The 19,426-nt window shown below is 40.6% G+C and overlaps 1 protein-coding gene across 1 annotated transcript in view; it reads left to right on the top strand.

The window, feature by feature from the left end:
• The first annotated feature begins 987 nt into the window (after positions 1-987).
• Positions 988-19,426, top strand: part of scin (scinderin) — a 93,736-nt gene continuing 75,297 nt past the window's right edge. Inside the window, exons 1-8 of the mRNA XM_086280682.1 lie at positions 988-1,274; positions 7,753-7,907; positions 8,865-9,026; positions 9,938-10,087; positions 13,501-13,593; positions 14,452-14,584; positions 14,701-14,789; positions 14,942-15,157. Coding sequence (XP_086136808.1) covers positions 1,082-1,274; positions 7,753-7,907; positions 8,865-9,026; positions 9,938-10,087; positions 13,501-13,593; positions 14,452-14,584; positions 14,701-14,789; positions 14,942-15,157 — 1,191 coding nt within the window. The 5' untranslated portion in view covers positions 988-1,081. The remainder of the gene's footprint in view (positions 1,275-7,752; positions 7,908-8,864; positions 9,027-9,937; positions 10,088-13,500; positions 13,594-14,451; positions 14,585-14,700; positions 14,790-14,941; positions 15,158-19,426) is intronic.

Here is a 19,426-nt window from a genome sequence, read left to right as displayed (position 1 = left end):
AGCCATTTCAAATCATCATCCTTAAGAGGCTCAACGGGAGGATGCTGAAGGGCTCAGTCCAAGTCTGGTGCTGTCTGTCCTGACAATGATGTAATAGCCTCTCAGTCTTCACAGATACTGTTGGAGCACAAGGTGGACAGCCCTCAGCTCCAACAAATTTATGTGCTGAGTTGCACAGTGGCCACATCAACAGCCGTTGACCCTCCAGCCCTCATGGCCCCAACTGATGGAGGATAGGTCTGTGAGGACCAGCTGACGGTTAATCGCTGGTGCCACTGCATGACCCTGCTTTGTGTTGATGTGTTGATAGGCCACGTTAAACTAGAGTTATGATCATTTCAAAGAAATGCCATTTTTTCCCTGAATGCTACCGTCATGTTTACCGTAGGAAGAAATGGTAAAAACTTTTCTAAGGACAGCGCTTGATAAAAAAAAGCAAAACAAAAAAAAAAGAAAAGCCACCCTTTCTTATTGGTGGAAAAATGTACCATGTCGACCAATCAAAAAATTATATAGCAACATGTGGCTTTTGGTTGTATAGGAAGACGGGGTAATCATTACTGTAATGATACTAACCAAAGTCTGATGAAGTGCATGTGTGCTTGAAATGCACCTGCTCTGTGCTGCACTCTGTTAAGCATGTCTTTGTATTTCTGTTATTTTTTAAAGATACTACCCTATTAATTTCTCCCCACATTCTCCACATTTCATGCCACAAACTTTTTTCCTAAAAGACTGCTATTGAAAAAACAATAATCTGCAAGGAGACAGTTTCAGCTCACAATTCTAGTTTTACTACTAACAAGCTTGACAGTTTTTCTGTGGTTACAGAAAAGCAGATGAGTTTGTATGTGATCTGGAACTGAGCCACTTTTCTCGGGCATGTGTGTTTGAGAATGCTGGTGTATGTTGACAGGACACGCCCACTTTGTGTGTATTAAGAGGGGAGAAAAGCAGAAGCTGAAACATTGCTGCTACACTATCAGTCAGTCAGCAGCCAGGAACAGGCCGGCAGTGTGTTTCTGCTCTCAACGATCCACCCTTTTCACCTCTTCAGTCAGATTCTCTGCAACAGCTTGACATGATGCTCGAGCATGAGGAGTTCACCAAAGCAGGCGAGAAAGCTGGCTTGCAGATTTGGAGGATTGAGAATATGGAGTTGGTCCCTGTGCCTGACAACTTACATGGGAGCTTCTACACAGGGGATGCTTATGTGATTCTCTACACTGTCAAAAAGAAAGAGAGCTCTTTTTACCATCTGCACTACTGGCTGGGTAAGTGACTAAAGCTCTGGACCTAATTCATTGTGTCAGTTTATTGTTCCACTCAGAATAAGGGAAATGAGTTATAATTGGATGTAATAACCTATCATTGGAAGAAGTCCTATTTCAGAGGGGTCCTCCAGGGTAACAGATAAATCTCAAATTAAATTCCAAGGAACCACTCAAGAGCTTCCTTAGAAGTTCTAAGGAAAGAAAAAAAAAGTCCACAAATGTACAAAGTTACCAACACCAGGATGTGACACTATCTTTATAACACCTGTGAAGTTGATTCTGCTCTATTCCCTGAGAAATCACAAAATCATACAAAATCATACAATATTGCTTTATATACAGGTCAGACATACGTTTTAACATCGTTTTTGCTCTGACCAGCTGATTTTGTTTAGATTTTTTTTCACAACATAAACAATCATTTTTGTTACTTTTCATTTTTCATCTTTAATTTTAATAACTTTTATGTTTTCTTATCATGTGCAACAGGTTAAAGAACCCTTCTTAATTTCTATTCAAACAAATGTCTTATGTAGTTGGTGATCTAACTGCGTTGCTGTATTAGGAAGCTGTGTAGATAGCAAAAGCATTTACAGAGAAAATAATTTTCCTCACAGCTTTCTGAATGATCCACATTCAGCTATAACACAAACTTCACTCTAAACTGTTCCAGAAAATAGTAATGTCAAAGTAGCTTACTGTATATTTTACAGTTTTGTACTGTCTTTCTAGAATATCATTAAATTTACATAAGTAGACTGATTTTACATGTCAAAGGTAAAATAACATAACATCACTGTAAATATTTACTTGTTTTTTAAATATATTTTTTTGTACATATGCATATTTAGTTTGTAAAAATACATTCAGAAATATATCATAATTTCACAAATATTTGTCTGTTATGTGAGAGAATGATCTTTTAATTCAAATGTAATACTATGGAAAAATATATAAAATGATCGAAAATTAATGAGAATTAATGATAATTTTGCTGAAAATTTCATGTCATCTAGGTCTGATTCAATAATTCAGAGGTAACAAGTGAAAATATAATTAATAGGAATAAAAACTAAAAAAAAAAACATATAAAACATTGCACGCTGTGCTAATTATATATTTTAAAAAATAAATGTAGAGGTAGGAATTGCAATTAATATGAATCTCAAAGTATTCACAACATTCCTGAACAGAAATAGGCCTCTGCACCTGGGGTGAGGGTGTGGCCATGAAAACAATGTGACATGCCATTGGATGTTGGGACACATAATAACATGACACTAAGCATCGGCCAATGAATGCGAACTAACAACCACAAGGTTGCGTGTATGGCAGCACTATAGGAACAAATCCTAATATAAAAGTATTTTACTGCATTTTAGTTTTGTTCTGTTCTTCTAGAATATCATTAAAGTTACATAAATAGACTGATTTCACATTTCAAATGTAAATTAAAGTTAAATCACTGCAATGTAATAAAACATAATTTTCATGGTTATTAAATGTATCTGTCTGTACATATGCATATTTAGATACAGATTCACAAATGTATCATGATTTCACAAATATCTGTGCGTTATTTGAAAGAGTGAACTGTTGAATTCAAATGTAATGCTATGGAAAAGTATATAACATGATTCCTATAAGCTTGTGTTACATCACATAAGTATTATTATCACTGCTGTTCAAGGCGATCGTGGCTCAAGAGTTGGCAGTTCGCCTTGTGATCAGAAGGTTGCCGGTTCGAGCCCTGGCTCGGACACTCTCCGTCGTTGTGTCCGTGGTCAAGACTCTTCACCTACCGCCTACTAGTGACGGCCAGAGGGGCCCTCTGTCAGTCTGTCCCAGGGCATGCAATCCATTATTATTTAAACCAACTGTTAACTGTATATTTCTGTACATTTACGTATTATGATTCATATTGCCACATTCATTGACCTTGTTTATAGGTAATTTCATTGTGGCTGTAGCTCAGGTGGTAGAGCGGGTCATCTACTGATCGGAAGGTTGGTGGTTCGATCCCTGGCTTCCCCAGTCTGCAAATATCCCAAATATCCTTGGGCAAGATACTAACCCCAAATTGCTCTCCGATGCATCCATCGGAGTATGAAAGTGTGTGTGAATGTTACTTAGAAAGCACTTAGAAAAATGTGCTTGTGAATGGGTGAATGTACAAGTTGTGTAGAGCGCTTTGAGTGCTCAGAAAGAGTAGAAAAGCGCTATATAAGAACCAGTCCATTTACCATTGTTTGATCACGTTAAAATGTTCCTAATTTAATGTCTAAAAGCACTTGGAAAAGGCAGAATCCCATGTAAAATTAGCGCAACAAACTGTATTGTCATTACTGGAAATAACTGTATTTTTATGAGGAAGTTATTTTCTGTTATTTTACGGTAGTATTTTGGCGCCCGAGCTGCCAGAATATAACCGTTGTTTTAAGATGTTTTTTTTAACAGTGTATCTAAATGCTTAAACTTTATAAAAATATTGTAGTGTCCTATCAGAATACCTGCCAACAATGCTGTCTTTGTCAGGTTTGTCGTATAGACCATCCCCTGCGCTGCTCCTCCTCCTCCTGCAGTTTACTTCACTGTTGGGACTAATTCATGAAAAGTGCTACGTATTAAATATACACATGGAGTACTACACAGTATATATAGTATCTGTCATCATAAATTGGTAACCCACTTAACGGATTGCACTCACATATGATGCTGGTCTGATGCCTTCTGGACCAAGTAGAAGCTTATTGTTAGTTTTTGTTGTTACTTCACTGCTTCATTTTCAAGGACGCTTTATTGGCTACGTGACTCAATAGCTCAGTGAGTGAAATGTTGTCAAATCACAATGAGAAGGTGCTGCAAAGTCACCAACTCCATCAAGCTTGATTTGCATAGTTAAAAAAATATTGCAACAGTAAAATATGAAGTTTGTTGTTAATTTGCTGTGGATAAATGACTAAGGTACCAGTTTGCTTTCTTCAGCAACATGTCACCACTACTTCACACCTCAGGAAAGTTTAGCCAGAAAATCAGTCCTCGCTTGTTCCATACAATCACTACACATCATGCTAACAATAAGTGTGTGTATGAAGCTTGATATACTTTAATGCTGTGTGCCATAAAGTTTCCAAAACCTGAATAAGCCTTTCTCGAGCCATCATAGCCACACCTCATTATTCACGCCTGGCGTTACCTGATCCCCCTGATAATCACACAATGATCATATCCAAACTAATCATTTACTGACAACAGCTGATTATCTTTTTAACATTGAGCTGTGGCGTTGCTCTTACTGCTTTTATTTATTTGCAGCAGAGAAGAAGAAAAGCCTAAAACACTCTTGGTTTTGGCTTGTCATTCTGCACCACATAGGTCATGAGTAGCAGCATGTCATAGATATAAGAAATCTGTAATGGTGTAACAAACAGTACATGAGTTCACACTTCAACACTTAGCGCTCTAGTTTAAGTTTTGGTGCCGCATCTCTTCATGCCTCCTTTTTGCACACTTCACTTGCAACAACTTTGCAAACAGTAGGCATCGCACAAAAGTATGTTGAGCCACACCAACCTACAGTTTTTGATTGGAACCATTTTGACAACAATTCAAAATGTGAAAGTAAACACCAAATGTGTACTGAGTAACTCTACTCTACTCTACTCTCAACATTCTGTCTGGTGCTTGTCCATTAAGAACGATGGATATACACCTACAAAACTATATAGTATGGACATATTTTCTTTTTTCTATGCTGATATGTAGATGAGCTGTGTGTATGTTTGGCAGCATGTAAACATGACTGGACTTGCTTGAGTATATTTGTAATCCTTAGGGTGTTTATAAAAGTGAGGGATATTTGTGTGCTTTGATTTTCTGATTGAATAAAACATAAAAATCAAGTGAAATACATTAATTGTACTTAGGGGTTCACTTCACCCAATTTTCACTGTTTCCTAAAAAGTTACATTCAAACAAAGCAAGTTGTTATATCTAGATGGCACTAAATGCTGCTCGGGTTTTCTAAGCTTCTTTTTTGTGACTTTAAGAAAACAAACAAGCTGAACAAACATTCACACACACATTGGCACTGTGATGGGTGCGTCAGAGAGCAGCTTGGGTTAATATGATGCCCAAGGATAGTTAGCGTGACAAGACTGGAGCAGCCAGTCATCAGTAGATAACCTGCTCTGCCTCTTTAGTTACAGTCACCCCTTTTTTCTGTTATGTAACAGACTGCTATTTTTCAATAAATTGTTCTTGTACAATTATCACAACGCTAGTAGTAGTTTTACCACTATTATGGTAAGACTTCTGTTTACGCTCTACAAGTAATTCTTCCTCTAATGGTTCCATGTTATTTTCTAGCACTGGGCTGACAGCATTATTCTTTTGACTTAGACACAAAGAAATCTCCAGTAGCTTTACTCTTTGACAAAGTTTGTATTGGTAGTGTGCAGCTTTAACCAGCAACTTGTCATGCTTGTCTTATTCTGACGGTTCACTCTTTGTTGACATTTCCTTCTCATGTTGATTCAGCTGCTGTCTCAGCTTTGTCTGGGATGTTTCTTTTCTATCCGGGCAAAAGTCTGGAGAGAATGTCAGCATTATTCATAACTTCACCAAGTTCATAATGTCAACATGAAGTCTCCCTAACCCACCAGGGGCAGATAGCAGTGTTAGTTTGGGGGCTTGTCCATTGAGACAAGGACCCGAGTTGCAGGGTGAGAGTCCATTTATTTATAATATCAACAACAATAAATCACACTCTTGTGATACTTCGACTTTTTAGTCACTGTATCTCTAGCTCAGTTTATTCACTCCAACACTGCTCTTTTCCTCCTATCCCAGTTTACCACTAAAACAGAGAGCGTGTGATTAAATAATCAGTCCCAGCTGCCCTGCGAGTCTCCAGGGCACTGCCTGCTGAACCCACTGCACCACCACTCCTCTGCATCGGAGCCTCAGACCACACCACGGTCACATACCTCTACCATTTGAACGAGGCCAGGGAGCCACTCGGCCATGTCTACTCCCCTCTCTGTGAGCAGGAGAGGAAATCAGCCACCACCGTGTCCCCGGCCTATAGACCACCTCGAACTTAAATGGCTGGAGGGCAAGATGCCTCTGGGTGATCTAGGCACTGGCATCTTTCAGTGGAACCATTATGCATGGTCTGAACAGACAGGCACAGGCCTCTCTCAGACAGTTTCTGCCTGATGTACACAACAGAGCCATCAACCCCCCTTACCTGCAAGGACAAAACAGTGATGTGTTCAAAACGTCCTTATGCAGAATAAAAGGAAAGGAAAATTAGGTGTGTGGAGCAGGGGTTCCCCACAGAGAGCCTCTTTTACTGAGTCAGACACACTGAGTGTGTTCGACCTGTGTTCAGTTGTCACAGCTCACTAGGTATAATCTGTTCCTAACCATCACAAATGGAAATGTCAGTGATAAGTCATCATGTGACCATCAATTGTTATCACAAAGGCTGATCTTAGAGTGTCGTCTCCTGTGAAGCTGCTCTAGCAATTGCATCTGGCACTTGGTCTGGGCCACCACCACTTAGTCCCCGTGCATCATGGTGAGCTCCACCAGCATCTGTGCCAGCAGCTGGTCTGGCAGGACCCGAAGCACACACAGGCAGAGTTGCAGGATGAGTGTCCAGTTAAGTACAATGTCAAAAACCCCAGATCACACTCTTGTGAATTTCAGGATGGCCCTGGTTGCACCGCATTGGCAGGCATTTAGGTTCACAAGTTTTAACAAACAATAATGTGTTTTTCAGGTAACTGTCAAGAGTTTTATGTAGGAAAGGTTTCAACTGTTTTCATTTTACCATAATGGTGATGCGTATCAGGCCCTTCAGGTAGCCATGATTCAGTAACAAGGTGGAGACCTATGCTGACAGAACAGTGGAGGCGACTGTGAATTTCAGAATGAAACCAGGCCACCATGAGTCTGCTCGACTGACCTGTGGTCACTGTGAAGTCTTTCCACTTCCTGGGAACCATCATCTTCCCAGGATCTGCAGTGGGAAGCTCATCAAAACAGCACATTAAAGGACATTTTTCTTGTAGCAGCCGAAGAAGTTCAACCTGTCAGTGATGGTGCACTTCTGCTTCTTCATTACTGAAGCCATCCTCAATTCCTCCATAACAATTTGCTGCTGGCACTGCCAGAGACAATGGCAGAATACAGCACATCACCTGCTCTGCTCACAAGTTGATTGGCAGCAATGAGCTTTCTCTTCCAAAACCTAAATGTTTCCCTGGCCCCGGGGCAGGCAAAAGAGATCCCTGTTGACACCATCCACCCCAGAAATAAACTTTTTGAGTCACTCCATGCCTGATGGACCAGATGGAGGCAGGAGGCTCTGGTCCATCCGGAATAACACCTTATGACATTCAGCAGTTTACTTCAACATACAGTTGGATTGCTTAACTACTTTCTCACTGTCCTTATTTATTATTGACAGGAAACGAGTGCAGCCAGGATGAGAGCACTGCTGCAGCCATCTTTACTGTGCAGTTGGATGATTACTTGGGTGGAAAGCCAGTCCAGTACCGAGAACTACAGGGGGTTGAGTCAACTGCCTTCACCAGCTACTTCAAAGGAGGGCTCACTTACAAAGTATGTTCATTCATGAGCTCTGCTGCAACATGCTGATCTTTTAATTACAATTCTAGATGTCTAAAGCTCCTGAACCACAAGTGCCAACGTCATCATTGCATTCAGTTCATGGAGGAACATATGGTTATTTAAACTATCATCTTGCAGGAGGACTGTTCTCTGCTGTGCCCATAGTAGAAAAACAAATATGGTCTATATTCTCAAACAGAATTAAAAATATGATTGTGTAACTTTAGTGGTTCTGACAGTCGTTGTCCATGACCTGTTAATCACGTGAGGCATCACATGAGCCATGGTGGGGATAAGGGTGTATGTCAAAGGAAGTTAAGGATGAAACCACCCTGCCCCACCCCATCATGTGGCCCATTGAAGTCACCTAAGGGCATGTGTGAGTGGGCATTGAAGCCCCTGGCTCTCAAGACTGTGTGGGTGGTGGCTGATGGTGTTGTCAGCCACTACCTCTGTATAGTGAAGGTTTTTTGACTTTGGACTTTGAAAGGGGAAAATGGCTTTTTCCTTTTTAAACCATCTGTTTTCTTAGTCCAAGATGTGGCGTCCTCAAAAGAGTGTCGTTTGTGCTTTGAGTGCATTTAAAGAACAAAGGACACTTCAACCCTCACTTACACCTTGCCTTAGGTAACCAAAGTAGTATACAACTTATACCATGCATACCATTTAGAAATTGTCACTAGCTGGCTTTTGCAATTTAAAGTTTATTGTTACTGTAGGCTCAAAAATATGACTTTACAGACCACTTGATTTTTTTTTGTCCTTTATTAACTAGCCAGGTATTTTTTTTACGTTGACTTTATACCATAACGTTGTACTCTGCAAACCCTGCTACATTATATTTGGGAACAATGACTGGAAAGAAACAGCAAGAGAGAGTAAGAAAGAGAAGTGACAGTGCAGTGTAAACAGAGAAGGTTGACAGCATAATATGTTCTCTGTCCACAGACAGGGGGTGTGGCCTCAGGTTTCAACCATGTGGTCACCAATGATCTTACAGCACAGAGACTTCTACATGTCAAGGGTCGGCGTGTTGTCAGAGCCACCCAAGTCCCCTTCAGTTGGTCCAGCTTCAACAGTGGAGACTGCTTCATCATTGACCTTGGAGATGTAAGGACAAACTGGTATATACTATACTGCCAAAAGTATTTCATTATCACTCATTGTACCTAATGGTACTGTCACCTCATCAGAGCACTTTGTTCTAAAAATGCAGGTTGACTTGTAATTCTAGTGTATCTAAAAACAGAACGGGAGCCAGAGCCTTCAGCTTCCAGGCCCCACTTCTGTAGAACGAGCACCCAAATCTGGATTTAGGACAAAGGCACCCTCTCTACTTATAAGTATTAAAAAAGGGTTTTTTTTTGTAAAATAATAATAATAATAATAATAATAATAATAATAATAATAATAATAATAATAATAATAATAATAATAATAATAAAAGGGTCAATTTCAGAAGCTCAGGACATTGTATTATGGTACAGGATGCCACTTATGCGACTAGTGGTGTACTGACCCACAAAGTGGAAGGCCACCCAAAATCATAGAGCTGGGTCAGCCACATTCAAGCGTTACATCACAAAGAGCAGGGAAGATATGTTCTCTGGATCGATGAATCCCATTTCTCCATCTGGTAATCTCACTGGCAAGTCTGGGTTTGGCATTGCCAGGAACATGGAACTGGCTGCATTTTGCCAAATGCAGGAAGACTGATGGTGTATCCAAAGCTGATAAAACAGCTTTGGAATAAATTAGAGGGGAGACTGTGAGCCAACATCAGTATTTGACCTCACAAATGTGCTTCTGGATGAATGGTCAAAAATATAAAAACACTCTTAAAACCTGTGGAGCTATATTAAACCCTAAAGATAAAGAATGGGATGTTACTCAAGTTCATATGCGTGTGAAGGCAGATATAGTATATGTAGACACTATGTGTATCTGCAGGGAGAGTGTAAATTAAATAGGGCCCAGAGCCAAGTTTGTATTGCCTTGTCTAACTGTTGTTGTGTCAGCAGAAGATCTACCAGTGGTGTGGATCCAAGTGTAACAAGTATGAGCGACTGAAGGCAACACAAGTGGCCAGGGGTATCCGTGACAACGAAAGGAATGCTCGTGCAGAAGTGATAGTCGTAGAAGAAGGAAGTGAACCATCAAAGTTAACAGATGTAAGTCCTATTTTATAGCTGTTAAGTTATTTTGCATTTGGGTTTCCTGTTCTAAACATATACACTACCAGTCTAAAGTTTGGACACACCTTGTCATTCAATGTTTTGGTTTTTTTATTATTATTTTAACTGCTTTGTACATTGTAGATACATACTGAAGACTACTTTGTTGACAGTGCTGCAAACTCTTGGCCTTCATGATGTAGTCCACCTGAAATGGTTTCCCCTCACAGGTGAGCCTGTCAGGGTTCATTTGTGGAGTTTCTTGCCTTCTTAATGGGGTTGGGACCATCAGTTCTGTTGTGCAGAAGTCGGGTTGGTGCACAGCTGACAGCTCTGTTTGACAACTGTTAGAAATCATATTATGGCGAGAACCAATCAGCTAAGTAAAGAGAAACAACAGTTCATCATTACTGTATGGACTGAAGGTCAGTCAGTCCGGAAAAAGCAACCTCCAGGCTGTGTGAGAGCTATTTGACCAAGTGCAGTCGCAAAAACCATCAAGTGCTACAATTAAACTGTCTGACATGAGGACGCCCCAGGAAAGGAAGACCAAGAGTCCCTCTGCTGCTGAGGATACATTCATCTGATGATGAGTCCACAGCTGAGATCTTTGGTTCCACCTGCCGTGTGTTTGTGCGACACAGAACGGTGAATGATGGTCTCTACATGCAAGGTTCCCACCGTGAAGCATGAGGAGGTGTGATGGTGTCGGGGGCTTTGCTGGTGACACTGTTGGGGATTTATTCAAAACTGAGGGAGAGATGGAGTGCTGCCTCCACAGTCTGGCCTCCACAGTCACCTGACCTAAACCCAGTGGGGATGGTTTGGGATGAGATGGAGGAACAACAAGAGCTCAGCATCTCTGAACTCCTGCAGGACTGTTGGAAACCATTTCAGGTGACGACCTCATGAAGAGAGAGAATGCCGAGAGTGAGCAAAGCAGCAATCAAAGCAAAGAGTGGCTACTTTAGAGAATCTAAAATATAAAACATGCTTTGAATTATTTCACACTTTTTTTATTTACCACATAATTCCATATGTGTGCATTCATAGTTAGTTTTGATGAGAATCTACAATGTAAATAGTCATGAATGTACATGTACATGTACTATAGTACATGTACAGTAGCGGTTATTGATACGGGCGACACGGGCAGTTGCCCGGGGCGGCATCGTGGTGGGGGACGGCATCACGGGCATCGACGTCATGCCAGTGCATAGTGGGGATGGCATAGGCACCGATTGGTTTTCTATCGCCCTCCGTTTGCGAGGTGCGTCTGCTGCTTGCGGCACAGGGAGGAGGGGGTGGGGTGGCGGGGGATTCTCTGACTGGCTGGAGCAGCATCTAATAACCAACTCGCAAAATAAAACAAAATAAAACAAAACAACAAACACGAAAACACCAGACATCATGATACAGACTTATAATTTGCATCGATGTTTTTTTGAAGTTCTATACGCGAAAAGTGAGCGCGAGAGCCCTCGGTGCGCCTGCTCGCTGCTGAAGTCAAAGTAAAGTTTATTGTCATCTCCGCTACATACAGTCCAGTATATAGAGACACGAGACGACGAAGCTCCAGCTACAGCAGTGCAAGTAAACAAACAATAAATATAAGAAGAGTAAGAAAATAAATACACACTTTAGGACTCGGGGTAAAGGGATCAATAACAATTTAAAATTTATAATTTACAGTTGATGATTTAAAGTCTCACACACAACCCGTCGAAAGGGGAGGGGCCGGCTGCTTCCAGATAGAGCGCATTTCATTTATAATGTTGTAAATCCAAGCCCATCATGTATTCATGATTTGAATCCTGGGTTGTGTGAAATCTCAGAAATAAACCCTAGACAAAGTGAATCTGTGAACTAAGGTGTAGGTCTTTTAGGTTATGTTGTGGTGATCCTCGTGTTGGGGAATTTGTGTTCATACTGGAGTGCAAAATTAAAACCAAGATGGACAAGAAAAGTTCAAAGCCATCAGGTGCTCAGTTTAGAAAAAGGAGAAAAGAAGAGGAGGAGAAACGAGCTAAAGATACAGGTGTGTGTGTGTGTTTCTCTGGTGAAATTCAGTATGGTTCCAACAACAGTTTTATGTTAATGTATAATCCTTAATATGTTTTATGTGAGTGTGGTGTGTGTGTGGGGGGGGGGGGGGGGGGGGGCAGAGGGAGTGTTCGCCCGGGGCGCCAAACAGGCTAGGACCGCCACTGTACATGTATATGTTCTATATACACTATAGGTCCATATAGCGTATACCACTACCAGGTATTGGTATACGCTACCTGTCAAAAGTTTGGACACAACTTCTCATTTAATGGTTTTTCTTTCTTTTCATGACCATGTGAGTGCATGGACCTCATTGGGCTGTTTCCCAACAAGCTGAGCAAGGAGATCAGGGTAGCTAAGAGGAGCTAAAGAAAGCTAAAGAAAACGAACAGCTTCTCAGCCAGTGACCCAGAATCCGTTTGGAGAGGCCTGCAGCACATCACCAAATACAAGAGTCCCTCCCCTAGCCCTGGTTGCTCATGACCTTAACACCTTCTACTGCAGATTTTAAAGACAACCCCCTAAAAATCCCATCTGCTCACCCTCAACTCACACCTACACAAAAAGACTACCTGCAGTCTCAATTCCCCCCACACACCCCCGCCCTCTGACTCCCTACCTGCACTAAAGATCTGTGAGGAAGACGTGGGTCTACACTTGCAGAGACAGAAGACCAGAAAGGCTCCAGGATCTGACGACATGCCCCCCTTGAGCCTGAAAATCTGTGTGACCAACTGGCCCCCAATCTTCACCTGGACTATTAACAGATCTCTGGAACTGTGCTCCCTCCTGCTTCACACACTCCACCAAAGAAGTCCACCATCACAGGGCTAAATGACTACAGGCCCGAGGCCCTGACGGGATTATGGATGACTGTCTGGTCCCACCCTTTTCGATAGCTAATAAACATTTGCACTTCTAATTTCTTCATTTTTGTGTGAAGTACAGTTAGCCCCCTATTTTGTTGGAGAAAGACAGAGCTAGGTTTTTTTGGTGAGGGGGGGGGGGGGGGGGTGCGTCTCTACATTAGCAGTGGACTTGAAATCAAACAAGAAATATATGTTTGAACTGTAGACTAAACACCTAATGCTGACAGATATTTGTGTTTTATTCGTTTTTTGTGTGTTGCTTCAGAAAACATAAGTTGATAAATCTACATATAAATACCATAGTGCAAAACATTCACTAGCTTTTTCACATGTGCATTCAATTCATGTTTTCAACTCATTTTTATTTCTTTTATGCTTGTTTATAGTTTGCTATATTTATGCTTTGGTTGAATTGTTTATTTTTGGATTTACTGGAAGCATTAATTGTTTCACTTCTTCTTTTTTTTTTTTTTGCTTTTTTCTGGTGTTGGACAGGTTCTTGGAGACAAGCCACCGCTGTCAGAGGGAGGTGATGATGATGACACAGAGGCAGACATGTCTAACAGAAAGATGGCTAAACTATATATGGTACAGTATTATCATCAACAAACACTGAAAAAAATCGACAAAGATCTTTTTTGTCTAATAGTTAGAATGTTTCCCCAAACACTGTCATAACTCTGAATCCTGCTAGCTGTTGCTGATGATACACAGCTACACAGCAACAGCAGATACAGCAGCTGGACCTTTAGCTGCAACACTCTGTGAGGCAAACTGCACACAAACTGTTTGTGTTTGTTGAGCTGATAGAAACATTATATTTGAAATTACCTCCCACTTAAAAAGTATTACTCCCTTTATGCTTGCATGTCTCTAAATCTAGCTAGATGCTGAAGTGTCGCAACCGCAACTTATGGACACCTGCAGTCGCTCTGGTGTGCAAAAAAAAACCCAAACAAAACAACAAGACGCCACTTCATCGCCTGACTTTGACACACAGTTTTGCATCTTTCACTTCTTTTTGTACAACAGTCCCTGGTGGTTAATATGCAAACACGACTGCCTTAATGAGTTACTGTTACTGTCAAATCAGTTTGATGGCCCGCAATGACATGAAATAATAACTCCCCTCAAATCCCTTAAACCAAAAATAACGTTTTGAAAATGAAAAAGTAGAAAGTAGAGATTTGCTTAAAGATGTAGGGAGTAAAAGTAAAAAGTTGTCAGAATAATAACTACTCAAGTAAAGTACAGATACCAGAAAATTCTACTTAAGTACAGTAACAGAGTATTTGTACTCCACCTCTGCATCATTCACACATTTAAACACATTCATATAAGAACTTTTTCTGTTTGTTTTCTATCTAACATTTGCACAAATTCTTAAATGAAGTCAAGAACCATCATATAACTTTTTATTATTATTATTATTATTATTATTACCAGGTGTCTGATGCATCAGGATCCATGACAGTGACTGTTGTGAAGGAAGAAAACCCCTTCCTGCAGAGTGACCTACTATCAGATGAATGCTTCATCCTGGATCACGGCAAAAACAAAATGATATTTGTATGGAAAGGTGCTCAAACAGTGTTAGCTAAGAGATTCTGGGACTTGCTTTGAATGGCTTGTTATAAGTGAAATAAGCTACCCAGTTTCATATCAGCATTGACTTCATCTATTTTTTTCCTGCAGGACATAATGCTAATCCCAATGAAAGAAAAGAGGCCATGAAAACAGCTGAGAACTTCATCAAGCAGATGGGCTACCCAGCAAACACACAGGTTTACTTTCAGTTTCACTTCATGGAAACTGGACATATTTTCACATTATTCTTTGAAAGTTTCCTGTAAGTAAAAGTACAGGACTATTGGAAAACTATCCTGTATTGGAAATGGAAATAGTTCCAGTGATGTTCCTCCTGATGGTCCTGCAGATTCAGGTGCTTCCAGAAGGAGGAGAGACTCCCATGTTCAAGCAGTTCTTCCTGGACTGGAAGGAGAGAGATCAGAGTGAGGGTTTTGGGAAGGTGTTCACCACTGAGAAGGTTGCCAAGATTCAGCAAGTTGAGTTTGATGCCTCAAAACTTCATGAGTCCCACCACATGGCAGCTCAGTATAACATGGTGGATGATGGGAGTGGAGAAACACAGGTGAATGAACTGTACTGTATGTCTGTGTATGTTCTCAGTCATCGAGGTCGTGGTAATCTGGACTTTTTAAAGTTTCTTGAAGAAAAGAAAGAAAGAAAGAGTGATCCTTACCTTTAAGTGCAGATGTACAGGTGACTCTTGTCCTGTCGAAGTGGTCTTAACGCTCACTCACATCTTGTGTGATTTGATCCCGATAGGGTGAGGCAAGGTCTCACAGTGGTTTCACCCGAAACCTCTGCTGATAATGACCCACACCCTTTCCAAACCTTGGCTCATGTGATGATGCACATGATCGATAGTTGGTCAACAACCCTCTTAAGGCACAACACCCACTAGGGTTTAAATACCTGAGACTCTCCACCATTTGGTTTTAGAACTGAAGAAGAAGAAGAAACTGAAAGAAGTCCTGTCTCTTTCTTTCCAAGCTCCCTAGAACTCTAAAAGTAGTGTCCATGTGAAACTATGCTGGTGCTTCACTTGTTACCTTTATCATTTTCTCTTTAGAGTTCACCGTCTTTGGGGTAACGTGGTTAATCCGACCGTTTTTGTTTTTTCCTGTTTTACCAGGAATACTGTGGAGACACAGTAACAATTTCCCACAAAAAATAAAAGAATAAAAAAAATAAATCTTCATTTCTGTGTTGTGGACCTGTAAAAAAAATTCAGTTCAATTCAGTTTTATTCATATAGCACCAAACAACAATTGCCTCAAGGCACTAAGATACATACACACTTTACTACTAAAAATATTCACTCGTCCATCTAAACCGTTGAATTCAGGCGTTCCAATAGCTTTCATGGCCACAGGTGTGTGAAATCAAGTACCTGAGCATGCATCAGAATCCTGGTTCATTTGTGCTTAAAGACTACTGATGACATTGGGGATAAGACAGTGTTCAAATGGTGAGACTTACACTACCAGTCGAAAGTTTTAGAACACCCCCATTTTTCCAGATTTTTATTGAGAATTATGCAGTTTAATGTCTCATTGCACTCTGAAATGAAAGCATAGTACCAATAAGCAATTGGAATCAAATAAATCATGGAATCAGTTTATAGACCAAGTGGACCCGTCCTTTCACCTACTCGACGGCCTACAAAGATGCTGCGTGATGAATCGAAGATTTCAAACTTTGATTCATCAGTCCATAATACCTTCTTCCAGTCTTCAGTAGCCCAGTCGCAGTGTTTCATGGCCCAGACAAGCCTCTTTGTCTTATTCTGCCATCTTAGGGATGGCTTTCTTGCTGCAACTCATCCTGTCAAACCTGCAGTTTGCTCCAGCTTCTGAGCCTTTTGATGGTGAAGGAAACTGGACTCACTGACACCTTGACTTACATTGCAGTTTCTCTGTAGGACAGACCTACATTTATAAGTGATGGTCTGTCTCTCTTCCAATGTTAATTGCCTTTTTCTCGCTATTTTTGTAGCAACACACTACTTTCTGCAGTACTGTTCGACTGATGCTCACAAGGGTATGATGCCACAGTGTGCTCCAACACTGCTTTCATGCAGACAGAGCGCGTTGGAAGTCATCCAGAGAAGTTGGAACATCTGTAGGAATTAGCAGCACCAGCTTTCAAAGCTTGATCAAACTCCTTTGCTGCAGAACAGATTTAAACTGTTGGCCCATGTTGTGTTCCCTGAAAAACCTTTTAATGTAATTCTGAAATGTACTTTTTTTCAGTTTTGGGCAACCTTACCTTTTATTTTAACCTCTGGCAGTTCACCACTTACCTTTGTACCATTTCAAACTATTCATTGGACTTGAACGACATGAATTGCAATAAATAACTGGAAAAATTGGGGTTTTCTAAAACCTTTGAGCGGTATTGTAAATAAAATTAAATTACACTGAAAATTGACAAGCAGCTGCTGGGCAAGGCAAGGCAAGGCAAGGCAAGTTTATTTGTATAGCACAATTCAACAACAAGGTGATTCAAAGTGCTTTACAGAGACATTAGAAACAAGAACAAATAAAAAGCATGATTTAAAATTGATTAAAACAAGCAAATAAACTAACTAACTAATTAACAAACAAACAAACAAACAAAACAGTATATAAAATCAAAACAGATAAAATCAGAACAGTAGATAAAATCAGTAGTTAAATGTAAGTTTTGAAATTTAAGCTTAAAGTGTGGATTTGGTGCTTTATTCAAATGCAGCTGAGAACAGGTGAGTCTTCAACCTGGATTTAAATAAACTGAGTGTTTCAGCTGATCTGAGGCTTTCTGGGAGTTTGTTCCAGATATAAGGAGCATAAAAGCTGAATGCAGCTTCTCCGTGTCTGGTTCTGACTCTGGGAACTGATAAAAGACCGGATCCAGATGACCTGAGGGATCTGGAAGGTTCATACTGGGTCAGGAGGTCACTGATGTATTTTGGTCCTAAACCATTCAGAGCTTTATAGGCCAGCATCAGAACTTTAAAGTCTATCCTCTGACGGACAGGCAGCCAGTGTAAGGACCTCAGAGCTGGACTGATGTGGTCCACTTTTTTGGTCTTAGTGAGGACTCGAGCAGCAGAGTTCTGAATGAGCTGTAGTTGTCTGACTGATTTTTTTAGGTAGACCTGTAAAGATGCTGTTACAGTAATCAAGCCTACTAAAGATGAATGCATGGACTAGTTTTTCCAGGTCCTGTTGAGACATCAGATCTTTTATCCTTGATATATTCTTGAGGTGATAGTAAGCTGACTTTGTTATTGTCTTAATGTGTTTTTCTAAGTTTAGGTCTGCATCCATCACTACACCCAAATTTCTCGCCTGGTTGGTGGTTTTTAGGTGTATAGATTGAAGTTCTCTGGTGACCTGTAATCGTTTTTCTTTGGCGCCAAAGACTATTACCTCAGTTTTGTTTTTGTTTAGCTGGAGAAAATTGTGGCACAACCAGTCATTGATTTCCTCAATGCATTTACCAAGAGCCTGTACAGGGCCTCGGTCTCCTGGTGACATTGTGATATATATTTGTGTGTCATCTGCATAGCTGTGATAGTTTATTTTGTTGTTGTTTATAATCTGTGCCAGTGGGAGCATGTAAATGTTAAACAGAAGGGGTCCCAAGATGGAACCTTGGGGAACTCCACATGTGATACTTGTCTGCTCAGATGTGAAGTTACCTATTGATACAAAGTATTTCCTGTTTTCTAAGTATGTTTTGAACCAGTTTAGTACAGTTCCTGAAAGACCTGTCCAGTTCTCCAGTCGTTTGAGTAATATGTTGTGGTCAACTGTATCAAATGCTGCACTGAGATCCAGTAAAACTAGGACTGACATTTTTCCACTGTCTGTATTCAGACATATGTCATTAAACACTTTGGTCAGAGCAGTTTCAGTGCTGTGGTTCTGTCTAAAACCTGACTGGAAGGCATCGTAGCAATTATTCTGTTTTAAGAAGTAACTGAGCTGTTGAGAAACTGCTTTTTCAATGATCTTACTTAAAAACGGGAGATTTGAGATCGGCCTGGGCAGCCAACTAGTTAACACGGAGAAGAAGACAGCAGTTGTGGTAGTGGTGGCAATCATCAGAAAGAAGGAGAGAAGAAAACAGAAGCACGAGGGGCTATAGGTGTGCTTCAGACTGTGGCTCTGAAACTGCTGTTGCTCTTTGAGCCTCAGTGAACTTTAGGTGGAGACCTCCATGTACTATAAGGAGCTTTCATGTCTTGACATTGGTGGCATTGATGTCCTTGTGTGGCCAGTTTATTATTCCACCTGAGTATCTGATGCCTGGTAATCTGTATGTATTGATAGCATGGGTCTTATTCTTATCACTGAGATGGCTTCTCAGCACTTGTCTTACCTTCTAAATTGGTACACTCCAGTGAGATCTTTGAGGTCTCGCAGGAGCTTCTAGTTGTCCCTAGGTCTAGATTAAAACACAGAGGAGATCGGACTTTTGCTGTGACTGCTCTGAAACTGTGGACTAAACTGCCTTTACATATCAGATCCTCTCCAACACTGGATACTTTTAAAACTCGTCTAAAGGCCCATTTTTACTCCTTGGCTTTTAAGGCCAGTCAGGTCTGTCATTATTTTATTATTTTCTTATCCTTAATTTTACTTTCTTTTTAAATTTTATCTGATTATTCTATTGTACAGTACTTTGGTCAACAGTTGTTGTTTTTAAAAGTGCTATATAAAGTAAAATTAATTTGCTTTGATTCTGGAGCTATTTGGCTGTAGGTGACATGATTCATGTTGGCACATGATACTAGGAACACTGCTTTGAGGGAAGATGAGTTGACCTATTGCAACAGCAAATCAGT

Source organism: Aulonocara sp. 'chitande type north' Nkhata Bay, linkage group LG22, assembly GCF_057382095.1.
Source record: "Aulonocara sp. 'chitande type north' Nkhata Bay isolate Kocher_YH1m ecotype deep benthic linkage group LG22, A_spYH_male_GT1.1, whole genome shotgun sequence".
Lineage (NCBI taxonomy): Eukaryota > Metazoa > Chordata > Actinopteri > Cichliformes > Cichlidae > Aulonocara > Aulonocara sp. 'chitande type north' Nkhata Bay.
The sequence above is the reverse complement of the archived record's forward strand: the minus strand, read 5'-3'. Positions and strand labels throughout refer to the sequence as shown.